This window comes from Bufo bufo, chromosome 3 (assembly GCF_905171765.1).
Source record: "Bufo bufo chromosome 3, aBufBuf1.1, whole genome shotgun sequence".
NCBI classification, from domain to species: Eukaryota; Metazoa; Chordata; class Amphibia; order Anura; family Bufonidae; genus Bufo; species Bufo bufo.
In genome coordinates, this window is record NC_053391.1 from 639946703 (window position 1) to 639960534 (window position 13832).

General features: G+C 44.2%; 1 protein-coding gene across 1 annotated transcript in view; it reads left to right on the plus strand.

Moving 5' to 3' along the window:
- Positions 1–13631, plus strand: part of LOC120996342 (adiponectin-like) — a 32323-nt gene extending 18692 nt beyond the window's left edge. The window contains exon 3 of the mRNA XM_040426199.1: positions 13101–13631. Coding sequence (XP_040282133.1) covers positions 13101–13609 — 509 coding nt within the window. The 3' untranslated portion in view covers positions 13610–13631. The remainder of the gene's footprint in view (positions 1–13100) is intronic.
- The last annotated feature ends 201 nt before the right edge of the window (positions 13632–13832 follow it).

Genomic DNA, 13832 nt, shown 5'->3' on the forward strand with positions numbered 1-13832 from the left:
TCCAGGACAGAGGACATTGTGTATTGTCCAGCCTGGGATAATTATGTTAACCATTGTGTACCATAATTATATCACAGGCAGAGGGGAGGATGTTATTTGGGTTGTAACCTTTGTGTTATTGGTTAATGTATATTTGTGTGGGTGTCTCCCTTGCATGGGAGCAGGGGATAAAAGCAATTGTATGTTTGAATGCCTGTGTTGCCTTCCAGTAAAGTATTTCTAGCATTCAGCTTTGGCTCATGTATAGACTTATTTGGCGATACCAGCGATACCGGCGATACCAGCGATACTAGCGATAATAGCGATTTATTGCTCTGTGGATTATTTGGCTGTGCTATTTCATGGGAAGAAGGGAATACTAGACGGTGACATGGATGATACCGTCACAGCTATCCCATATCTTTTTTTTATATATAATTGTATTTTTATTGAAATACAACAATACAAATCTGTTTTAACTGTATGCACAATTGTACAAGGTAAAGTGAACAAGGCAAAATGCATGACATATTCAACAAAGGAACATATACTAGAACATAACGTGTTATGTGCAATGTAAATCAGAGAAAAACCAATAAAGGTTACATGAAAATCCAGCGTCTTGTCGTACTCATTTCTTTGAAAAGAATAGATATTGAAAAAAAAAAGAAAGTAAAAAAAGACAATTATCAACGTTGCTGAGGAAGTAGCTACATAAATCTATTATTAGGGTGAGGGTGATATATGCTGAAGCCTATTTGAACAACACTGTAACAATAGAAAGACTTAGACAATATAGACAATGACACATCTCTTGGGCTCATCTCAGGGTTGCTTAGTAGCCCAATAATTGTCTCAAACATCCCAAATAGCATGAAATAGACCTATTTTGTCCAGGAACATAGCAGTCGTGTATTCCAGGGTCCTGATTTCCGTCACCCTGGCATATAGGTCGGAGATTTTTGGGGGGTCAGATTGTTTCCAGAAGCGGACAATAAGACAGCGGGCTGCAGTCAATACTTGTATTAACAGTTTAAGTGAATGTTTCCTTATATGTGCTGGTGTGATATTAAGTAGGAAGGATATGGGGTCAGGCAGTATACTGCAGGCAAAAATATCACTCAAGAGAGTGCTGACTATGGTCCAGAAGGTGTGTATTAAGGGGCAGTCCCATAAAATGTGATGTAACATACCCCCAGGTGTCCCGCATGTTCAACAGACCTTCGCAACTGCCGGGTTCAATCTATGGAGGAGATCAGGAGTATGGTACCAGTACATCAGGATCTTATACTGGTTCTTTGGCAGAGAACTGACATTGAGGATTTCGCTTCTCTCCTCCATATAAGGTGTAACGGACTGTTTCGGCAGACAAGGGGTTAATATCCGTTTAGGCAATATGCCCCTTTCTGAGAGACAGGCACAGCTACTGCAGGACACCCAACTCCCGAACTGGATACAAAATAGCACTCCAAACTGGAACCTCACGAATGGCTGCTAGCAGACGAGCAGGAATCAGCTTACACTCCTGGCAATCAGTCTCTAACAGCATACAGCGGATCCCCCCAATAACGAGACAAGGCTCCGTGTTGAGGGTCAAGCAGTGGTCTGACTGTACTTCAAGTACAGCCTCTTTTATTCACAAAAAAACAAACATAGTACTGCCCACAGGGTTTTGAAATACAACCAATCAGCATATTACAACACATACAATGTAAGTACAGCAACCAATCGTTCACGCCCCCAGAGGACCAGAAGGGAGACTGTGACACAGGACAGATACAACATATCCCCACAATGCATCATGGTTTCCTCCTCTCTGTCCCGGAGACAACCGAGGAGCAATCCAATTGTAGTGTCCCACTAGGTAAAGGTGGGCACTACACAAGGGTTAATGTGTTCATTGCATTCACTGTCATGTGTTGTATTTCCCTGTTATATTCTTATCAGGCCTAGTTGGGTGTAATTAGACATTCCAGACACTAGAGGGAGCTAGAGAGCCCTAGATATATATAGGTAGGCCCAGACAAGGGAGAGTTAGTGTATTCCAGGGGACTAGAGGAGTCACTTAGTCTACCTGAAGCTCCTGAGGCTAGGAATAGCTCAGTCGAGATACCCCAGTAGTAGGACAGGACCTCCTGGGAGAAACCTGCAGCTTCCCTAACAAGCAAGGATATTACAAGTCAGATAAGTACCCTGATGGGCAGAGGATCTATAAAGTAAAGCAAGTGCCAATACTGGAGGAAGGAGTTTATACCAAGGATTTAAGCCAGCAATTAGGCATCCGGGCCTTGGGATCCAGCCAGCTAGAATAGCTGAAGGAAATAGAGCAGCATAGCACTGCAAAGCATTGACTGTTTGCCCTCCATGTATCTCGCATGATTAATACCTGCCATCTTGTGAAATAAGCCTGCTTGTGAAGCATATGATATAAGGGACTGCATTACCATCTTGATGTATAAAGTTGGACTGTTTTAAGTAAAGCAACGTTTGGTTCACTATACCACCTGTGTACCTCACTTATTGCTACTGGAAACCGGTGTGCCACCGTTACAGGCACTTGCGTCACGAATCCTAAAAGGGACCTTGCTTCAGGCACTCTAAACACCTGCAACATCCAGGGCACCTCACATAACATCAGGCCAGGTATCTACATACAGAGTGTGCCCCAGAGGAACTCGTGTCTACCTCTTCTTCACTGCCGCATGCCTGCCCAGGGTTCTCTTCAAATAGTGAGTAACCCTCGATTGCCCATAACTGTGACCTCACTTCGCCATACCCTGCAGGTCTGGCGTGCTGCACAATTATCTCTCAGGACAAAGGGAAATCACCAATACACATGTGGGGACAACAGAACAGACATCACCATTTTAAACACACAATGGCACAATGGGACAATGGAAACACACCCAGCATATTCCTCCCAAGCTGACAAGTTACACTTATTATAAATTGTTACAACTTTGTGAGTTTACATTGTCCATACATATAACTTACATAAATTTAAACAGTATAACTTGGGGACAAACCTATCCAAAATTCACTTGAATAGGTTCAGGGGTTTAAAAGTTAGTATGGGCCATAATCCTGAGGCAAGAGGCTGGTAAACAGGCCTCTCCAAAACCCAGTGGCGAGGTTGGTTTAGCCACATAAGGTGCCACAATCCGTCTGGTAGAGCTCTCCCTAAATATTCCTCCCATCGGACCATGTAAGAGTGTCTAAGTATCCGTTCCGGGAAGGAGGTCGGAAAAATGGAGTATAGCTCAGATATTAGCCCCTTCATAGGCACCCCTCTTCTACAAAGGCGCTCAAATCCCATCAGGAGGGAGACGTTGAACCCCGAGAAAATAGATTGGGCAAAGTGTGTAATCTGAATGTAGAAGTAATTGGTCGACGAGGGAAGGCTATATTTGTTCTGAATAGCTGAGAAGGGTAATAGGGTTCCTAGTGAATGGGTCTACAATGTCTGCATAGTGAAAGACGTTGCGCTGAAACCATAGTCTCGTCGCTGAAGTGGTGAGACTCGCTGGGAGTAGTGGATGATATAGAAAGGAGGTCATGGAAGAGTGGCGGGAGACAAGAGGGAATCTACTACTACAGGTCCCCAAAAGTTCCCTAGTTGATGACGTACCATATGGGCTAGACCATAGCAGAGAATTAGGGTGTATAGGAGCCAGCCAGTTTCTCTCTATCTGCATCCAGATAGAATAAGTTTGCAGAGATGCCCAAGCTGTAATGCAGACTTGAGGAGGTTCAGTTTCTATGAGGAGGTAAGTTCTAGACTTGACAGCAGCGAATCAATGGATGTCGTGTATCTGGACTTCTCCAAAGCATTTGACACTGTACCACATAAAAGGTTAGTATATAAAATGAGAATGCTCGGACTGGGAGAAAATGTCTGTATGTGGGTAAGTAACTGGCTCAATGATAGAAAACAGAGGGTGGTTATTAACGGTACACACTCAGATTGGGTCACTGTCACTAGTGGGGTACCTCAGGGGTCAGTATTGGGCCCTATTCTCTTCAATATATTTATTAATGATCTTGTAGAAGGCTTGCATAGTAAAGTATCAATTTTCGCAGATGACACTAAACTGTGTAAAGTAATTAACACTGAAGAGGACAGTATACTGCTACAGAGGGATCTGGATAGATTGGAGGCTTGGGCAGATAAGTGGCAGATGAGGTTTAACACTGACAAATGTAAAGTTATGCACATGGGAAGGAATAATGCAAGTCACCAGTACATACTAAATGGTAAAACACTCGGTAACACTGACATGGAAAAGGACCTAGGAATTTTAATAAACAGCAAACTAAGCTGCAAAAACCAGTGTCAGGCAGCTGCTGCCAAGGCCAATAAGATAATGGGTTGTATCAAAAGGGGCATAGATGCCCGTGATAAGAACATAGTACTACCACTTTACAAATCACTAGTCAGACCACACATGGAGTACTGTGTACAGTTCTGGGCTCCTGTAAACAAGGCAGACATAGCAGAGCTGGAGAGGGTCCAGAGGAGGGCAACTAAAGTAATAACTGGAATGGGGCAACTACAGTACCCTGAAAGATTATCAAAATGAGGGTTATTCACGTTAGAAAAAAGACGACTGAGGGGAGATCTAATTACTATGTATAAATTTATCAGGGGTCAGTACAGAGATCTATCCCATCATCTATTTATCCCCAGGACTGTGACTATGACGAGGGGACATCCTCTGCCTCTGGAGGAAAGAAGGTTTGTATGCAAACATAGAAGAGGATTCTTTACGGTAAGAGCAGTGAGACTATGGAGCTCTCTGCCTGAGGAGGTGGTGATAGTGAGTACAATAAAGTAATTCAAGAGGGGCCTGGATGTATTTCTGGAGTGTAATAATATTACAGGCTATAGCTACTAGAGAGGGGTCGTTGATCCAGGGAGTTATTCTGATTGCCTGATTGGAGTCGGGAAGGAATTTTCTATTCCCCTAAAGTGAGCAAAATTGGCTTCTACCTCACAGGTTGTTTTTTTTTGCCTTCCTCTGGATCAACTTGCAGGATAACAGGCCGAACTGGATGGACAAATGTCTTTTTTCAGCCTTATGTGCTATGTTACTATGTTACTTATGTGGGTCTCAAGGTACAAACCTGTCAATGATCGATTAGATCAGACAAAACCAGATGAAATGATGCCCTGAGGATCAAACTGCTTCACTTTTCTACTCCTGAGCATCAGAATTTTCTACACTTAATTACAGCCGTAAGTAACCATATATTTCAAGAGGTCACTTTAAAGAGGTATTCCAGGATTTTTATATTCACAGCCTATCCTCAGCCTAAACCATATATCCTATGGTATCCCATTTTGATATACAGCTTTATGTAAAACTAAATTAAAGGGGTTTGTCCCATCTCAACATTTATGGCATAGCACTAGGACAGTGATGGCGAACCTATGGCACGGGTGCCAGAGGCGGCACTCAGAGCCCTCTCTGTGGGCACCCACGCCTTGGAAAAAGTCTATGGCGTACCAATATGCTTTAGACTTTTCCTGCCACTCATCAGCACAGGACGCACTATGAACAGCACAGGTAGCACATTGAATGTAGGCTATTAAGCTATTATAGCTAAATGATAAAGTACATGGAAGATATACTATATTGGTATTCAGGTTAAATTGCCGTGTTGGCACTTTGCGATAAATAAGTGGGTATTTGGTCTCTAAAAGGTTCACCATCACTGCCCTAGGATATGTAATAAATGTCAAAAAAGTACGGGTCCCACCTTTGCAAATGCACCTATCTTCAGAATGGGGTCTCCAAAGTGAAGAGCAGCTTTGCATGCATCACCCTCCATTCTCCATGAATTTACTGATATGGGATTTCCAAAAATAGCCAAGCTCGTCTCTCTTAGAAAACCCCATAGCAGTGAATGGAGATGAAGAACACAAAAAAGCTAGATGTACTGAAGCTTGAAATGCGCAAAAATGTATTAATATTTGTAGAATATTTTTGGTGCATCTAGGAAATCTATGCCTGCTATGAGCAGGCCAAGCTTGAATTGGTGCTGTAATTTGCACCATTTTCTGTCCTTTTATAGATATCTACATTTTACTACATTTGCACAACTCAAAACTCTTTTTTTTTCTCGTGTGTCACCCCACAAAAAGACCCATAACATTTTTATGATCAGCCCCCCAGCCTCTGATCCACCCCCCAGCCTTTCATGTGCCCCCCAGCCCCTGATCCGCTCCCCAGCCTCTGATCAGCCCCCCAGCCTCTCATGTGCCCCCCAGCCTCTCATATGCCTCCCAGCCTCTCCCTCTTATCAGCCCCCTCTGGTAACTCAAACCCACCCCCCTCCCTCCACAGTATTAATCATTGGTGGCCAGCGATGGACTGGCCATCGGGAGTACCGGGAGAATCCCGGTGGGCCGATCGAATTATGGGCCGGCCAGGGCCGCCATCAGGGGGGTAAAGCCGATACCCCAGTAAGGGGCCCGGACCCCGGGGGGGCCCGGCCGGTCCCGAGCCATTTTAATTTTTTTGCTGTCAGTGTGTTAACTTTAAAATCAGCGCTCATCTCTTTACTATCTTACACTGACTCAGCTCCAGTAACAGCAGGCAGTGTGGGGGCGGCGCTCACTCACTGACGTCACACGCCTGCTCCTCCCACTAGGCGGCGCAGGCGCGTGACGTCAGTGAGTGAGCGCTGCCGCCCGCACTTGTTACTGGAGGCTGGAGGGAGCTGAATGTAAGGTAGTAAAGAGATGAGCGCTGTGTTAAAATTAAAGTTACTGTCTGCAGCCTGCAGGATACCGATTTATTAATGTATACTACTGTGAGTGGCGGGGAGGGGGATCTATGGATGACGGCACTGTTATAGGGAGGGGGATCCGTGGATGGCACTGTTATGGGGGGGGGTCTGTCATGTGGATGACACTTATGGGGGGGGGGGGGTCTGTGGATGACACTTATGGGGGGGATCTGTGGATGGCACCATTATGGAGGGGGATCTGTGGATGACACTGTTATGGAGGGGGATCTGTGGATGACACTTATGGAGGGGGATCTGTGGATGACACTGTTATGGAGGGGGATCTGTGGATGGCACCGTTATGGAAGGGGATCTGTGGATGGCACCGTTATGGAGGGGGATCTGTGGATGGCACCGTTATGGGGAATCTGTGGATGATACATACCGTATATAACATCTTATGCTATATGTGTCATCCACAGATCCACCCCATGACAATGTCATCCACAGATCCCCCTCCATAACAGTGTTCTGTGGATGACACTATTATGGGGGGGATCTGTGGATGACACTATTATGGGGGGGGATCTGTGGATGACACTGTTATGGGGGGGATCTGTGGATGACACTGTTATGGGGGGATCTGTGGATGACACTGTTATGGGGGATCTGTGGATGACACTGTTATGGAGGGGATCTGTGGATGACACTGTTATGGGGGGATCTGTGGATGACACTATTATGGGGGGATCTGTGGATGACTGTTATGGGGGGGATCTGTGGATGGCACTGTTATGGAGGGTATCTGTGAATGGCACTGTTATGGAGGGGTATCTGTGGATGACACATAGCATAAGATGCTATATACGGTATGTGTCATCCACAGATCCCCCTCTATAACAGTGCCATCCACAGATCCCCCCATAACAGTGCCATCCACAGATCCCCTCCATAACAGTGCCATCCACAGATCCTCTCCATAACAGTGCCATCCACAGATCCCCTCCATAACAGTGCCATCCACAGATCCCCTCCATAACAGTGCCATCCACAGATCCCCTCCATAACAGTGCCATCCACAGATCCCCTCCATAAAAGTGCCATTCACAGATCCCCTCCATAACAGTGCCATTCACAGATCCCCTCCATAACAGCGCCATTCACATGTTTTTTTTTGAGTGTGTTTGGGAAAAATAAAGTGGGCCGGTCTGGCTGAAGTCCAGGGCCACTTTATTGTCCCAGTCCATCCCTGTTGGTGGCAGTGGCCACAGGGTCCCCCTCCTCCTACCCATCATTGGTGGCAGTGGGCAGTTCTGATCGGAGCCCCAGCAGTGTAATGCTGGGGCTCCGATCGGTTACCATGACAGCCAGGACGCTACTGAAGTCCTGGCTGCCATGGTATGTTAGTGAGCAGCAGTATACTCACATGCACCGTGGCCGCCGGGAGCTACTTCTTCTCATAGGTCTGTGTGGCACATTGCTAATGCTGTAAGCATTAGCAATGCGCCGCACAGACAGAAGAAGGAGCGACCGGCGGCCACGGTGCACGTGAGTATAATGCTGCTCACTAACATACCATGGCAGCCAGGACTTCAGTAGCGTGACTCCTGGCTGCCATGGTAACCGATCGGAGCCCCAGCATTACACTGCTGGGGCTCCGATCAGAACTGCCCACTGCCACCAATGCAGAGAGTCGAGACTGAAGAACATTCCCGGCACCCGACCTCTGACAGGACGCTGTGATCCGCGCGATTAACCCCTCAACTGAGGGCTTAATTGCGGCGGATCGCAACGTGCATTCATAGGGACTAGGATATGGCCGGTATTCAGGCATTCATTGGTGGCGCAGTGGCCACAGTCCCTCCCCTCCTCCTACTCTGTTCTTATTGGTGGCCAGCGGCAGCCGCGCACAGTGGGGAGGGAGGGACTTTCTCCTTCTCCACTGTGCCGGCTCAGGAGAACATGGTGTGCGCCGAGAGCGCGATCATTCACTACCGCTCAGTGGTCATATCGCGGTTCGGCGATATAGGCGATATGCACAAAATCCATATTGTGGCACAAATTTATATCGCATATCGCCTATATCGCCCACCCCTAGGTGGCGGTACCAATTATGTATAGCTTTTTTTCTTTTCTTTATATTTTTACATAGATAAACATATTTTTAATTTTTTTTCATATCCCGCTAGGCAGGCATGGGATTCAGCCAGTTCCTTCTAGTTCTCCACATAAGGTTGTTAAAATTACAACTGGATCGGAGGACCGTGTTATGTATGTAAATGTAAACATGTGTCGTGATGCCACATGTTCGCCGTTGAGTAGGGAACCTGTTGTTAAAATTGTGACTCCCACCCCTGCCGCTAGGTAATATGCAATGTTATGATCACATACTACAGTGGCATGTAAAAGTTTGGGCACCCCTGGTTAAAATTACTGCTACTGTGAACAGTTAAGCAAGTTAAAGATGAAATGATCTCCAAAAGGCATAAAGATGACACATTCTCTTTGTATTTTCTGCTCTTTGGAGCTTTATCCACAGATTGTCAATGATGTTCAGATAAGGGGACTGTGAGGGCCATGGTAAAACCCTCAGCTTGTGCCTTTTAAGGTTTCAGGTTATCATTTCCTCAGTTTGAAATGTAATTAAGAAATGGTAGTTAACATGAACAGTGGAGATCAGAAGAAGGTCTGGAAGACTAAGGCTACTTTTACACTCGCGTTTGGTGCGGATCCGTCATGGATCTGCACAAACGCATCCGTTCAGACAATACAACCGCAGGCATCCGTTCAGAACGAATCCGTTTGTATTATCTTTAACATAGCCAAAACGGATTCGTCTTGAACACCATTGAAAGTCAATGATGGATCCGTTTTCTATTCTGCCATATTGTGTCAGTGAAAACGGATCCGTCCCAACTGACTTACATTGTGTGTCAGGATGGATCCATTTGGCTCAGTTTCGTCAGACGGACACCAAACCACTTTCCGCCTCGAAAGCGGAATGTAGGCGGAACGGAGCCAAACTGATGCATTCTGAGCGGATCCTTATCCATTCAGAATGCATTAAGGGCAAAACTGATCCGTTTTGGACCGCTTGTCAGAGCCCTGAACGGATCTCACAAACGGAAACCAAAACGCCAGTGTGAAAGTAGCCTAAGAAAAATATCAGTGACAGCTGCTCATAGGATTATTAGAAAGGCAAATAAGAACCTTGCTTGACTGAAACAGACCCTCAGGAAGATTTAGCAGACTCTAGAGTTGTGGTACATTGTTCTACTGTTCAGCGACACCTGCACAAATATGACCTTTATGGAAGAGTCATCAGAAGAAAACCTCTCCTGCGTCCTCACCACAAAATTCTGTGTCAGAATTTTGCAAAAGAGAATCTAAATTAGTCTGATACATTTTGGAAACAAGTCCTTTGGACTGATGAGGTAAAACAGAAAAAAGGGCACATAATTTCATGAAAAGAATACTTCTCGAACCATTAAGCATGCAGATGGATCAACCCAGATTTGGGCTTGTGTAACAGCCAATGACACGGGAGGACAATACATGGGTAGAGGGAAGAATGGAATGGATTCAATGAAATTACAGCAAATTTTGGAAGCAAACATAACACCAACTGTAAAAAAGCTGAAGTTGAAAATAGGATGGCATCTACAAATGAATATTGATGATCCTAAAAACACCTCAAAATCTTCAATAGACTAGCTGAAAAGGCGCAAGCTAAATGTTTTACTATGGCCCTCACAGTCTCCTGATGTGAACATCATTGAAAATCTGTGGATAAACCTCAAAAGAGCAGTACATAGAAGACGGCCCAGGAATCTCACAGAACTGGAAGACTTTTGGAAGGAAGAATGGATGAAAATCCCTCAAACAAGAATTAAAAGACTCTTGGTTAGAAACATAGAAACATAGAATGTGTCGGCAGATAAGAACCATTTGGCCCATCTAGTCTGCCCAATATATCTGAATACTATGGATAGCCCCTGGCCCTATCTTATATGAAGGATAGCCATATGCCTATCCCATGCACGCTTAAACCCCTTCACTGTATTTGCAGCTACCACTTCTGCAGGAAGGCTATTCCATGCATCCACTACTCTCTCAGTAAAGTAATACTTCCTTATATTACTTTTAAACCTTTGCCCCTCTAATTTAAAACTGTGTCCTCTTGTGGTAGTTTTTCTTCTTTTAAATATGCTCTCCTCCTTTACCGAGTTGATTCCCTTTATGTATTTAAAAGTTTCTATCATATCCCCTCTGTCTCTTCTTTCTTCCAAGCTATACATGTTAAGGTCCTTTAACCTTTCCTGGTAAGTTTTATCCTGCAATCCATGTACTAGTTTAGTAGCTCTTCTCTGAACTCTCTCTAGAGTATCTATATCCTTCTGGAGATATGGCCTCCAGTACTGCGCACAATACTCCAAGTGAGGTCTCACCAGTGTTCTGTACAGCGGCATAAGCACTTCACTCTTTCTACTGCTTATACCTCTCCCTATACATCCAAGCATTCTGCTGGCATTTCGTGCTGCCCTATTACATTGTCTTCCCACCTTTAAGTCTTCTGAAATAATTACTCCTAAATCCCTTTCCTCAGATACTGAGGTCAGGACTGTGTCAAATATTCTATATTCTGCCCTTGGGTTTTTACGCCCCAGGTGCATTATCTTGCACTTATCCACATTAAATTTCAGTTGCCAGAGTTCTGACCATTCTTCTAGTTTTCCTAAATCCTTTTCCATTTGGCGTTTCCCTCCAGGAACATCAACCCTGTTACATATCTTTGTGTCATCAGCAAAAAGACACACCTTCCCATCGAGGCCTTTTGCAATATCACTTATGAAGATATTAAACAAAATTGGTCCCAGTACAGATCCCTGTGGAACCCCACTGGTAACATGACCTTGTTTTGAATGTTCTCCATTGACTACAACCCTCTGTTGTCTGTCACTCAGCCACTGCCTAATCCACTCAACAATATGGGAGTCCATGCTCAATGACTGCAGTTTATTGATAAGTCTTCTATGTGGGACAGTGTCAAAAGCCTTACTAAAATCTAGATATGCGATGTCTACTGCACCTCCACCGTCTATTATTTTAGTCACCCAGTCAAAAAAATCTATAAGATTTGTTTGACATGATCTCCCTGAAGTAAACCCATGTTGTTTTTCATCTTGCAATCCATGGGATTTTAGATGTTCCACAATCCTATCCTTTAATAGGGTTTCCATTAATTTGCCTACTATTGATGTCAGACTCACTGGTCTATAGTTGCTCGATTCCTCCCTACTACCTTTCTTGTGAATGGGCACGACATTTGCCAATTTCCAATCTTCCGGGACGACTCCTGTTACTAATGATTGGTTAAATAAATCTGTTAGCGGTTTTGCCAGCTCACCACTAAGCTCTTTTAATAATTTTGGGTGTATCTCATCAGGCCCCTGTGACTTATTTGTCTTCACCTTAGACAGCAAACTTAGAACATCTTCCTCTGTAAAGATACATGCATCAAATGATTTATTAGTCATTCTTTCTAGTGGAGGTCCTTCTCCTTTTTCTTTTGTAAAAACTGAACAGAAGTATTCATTAAGGCAGTCGGCTAGCCCTTTATTCTCTTCTACATACCTTCCGTCCTTTGTTGGCTACAAAAAGCATTCACAAGCTGTAAGACTTGGCAAAGAGGGTGCTACTAGGTACTAGCCATGCAGGGTTCCCAAACTTTTGCTTTGGGCCCTTTTCCTTTTTTGTTTTTAAATGTAAAAGATAAAAATATTAAAAAATGTTTTTGCTTAAAATACAAAGAGAATGTGTCACCTTTAACTTTATGCCTTTTCGAGATCATTTCATCTTCAATTTGCTTAACTGTTCACAGTAACAGTAATTTTGACCAGGGGTGCCCAAACATTTGCATGCCACTGTACGTTGTACATTTTCTGTATAGCAGTTAACAAAAGTGTATTTAAATCCCATGGTCCTACTCAATTCTAAAATTTATAATCTCTTTTTTCAGATGAGACGGGTTACTTTCCTGGTTGCTATTCTTCTGGTCATACACAGTTTTTTAGGGAATTGTGAAGTGGCCACCAAACATAATGAATGTAATACAGGAGTCCCAGGTATCCCCGGAACACCAGGCCTGAATGGTCAACATGGACCTCCTGGAAGAGATGGTAAAAATGGGGAACCAGGAACAAAAGGTTACCAAGGTATGTTTCTCTGAGAAGCCACAAAAGATTTGAATAGTAGCTTCTAATAAAGCTATTGAAATCTGAGAAACAGAATTTATGGCAATATCTATCAAAACTAAACAACTTGGAATTCCTTGAAATTCCAGAATACTTATTATTTTTTCACTGTGTCTGCCACTGCTTTTTTTCTAGGTACACCGGGTGAAAAAGGTCCACAAAGTCCTCCTGGTAAACTAGGTCCTCCAGGATCTCCTGGGCCTAGTGGAATTTCTGGTATTCCAGGTCAACCAGGCATCCCAGGAAGACCAGGGACAAGGAAAACCTATGCTTTTCACGTTGGACTGACATCTTCTTATCCGTCTACGGATGGCCCAATTAAATTTGGAAAAGTGTTTTACAATGAGCAAAGTATTTATAACACAGGAAGTGGAAAGTTCATCGCCCCAATAGACGGTCTTTATTTTCTCACATACCAAATTACTGTCTATAGTAAAAATGTACATATTACCCTACAACATAAGGGTAAGATTGTGCAGTACATGTATCATATGTATGGGTCCCAAACTAACCAAGCCTCTGGAGCCTCAATTCTAGCGCTGAAACAGAAAGAGGAGGTTTGGCTGCAGGTTGTAGGAACAAACAATGGTCTTTATACTGATAGCGATGATGACTCTACATTCTCAGGTTTTCTGATTTCATGAATCTGGCAGCCATAAAAATAATATACAGCCCTAATTTGTAAGGGCTGATTCACATCTGCGTCTAAATGATCTGGCAGGCTGTCTCTGCATAAGTACTGGCTTTGGCCGGACAAAAAGTCGTGGGTAGATTTACGCGACCAAACCCCATTGGATCCCATTATAGTCAATAGGGTCTGCAGTGCACGGCCGTGTCTGGCTATACTGGATCTGACGAACCCCGGCA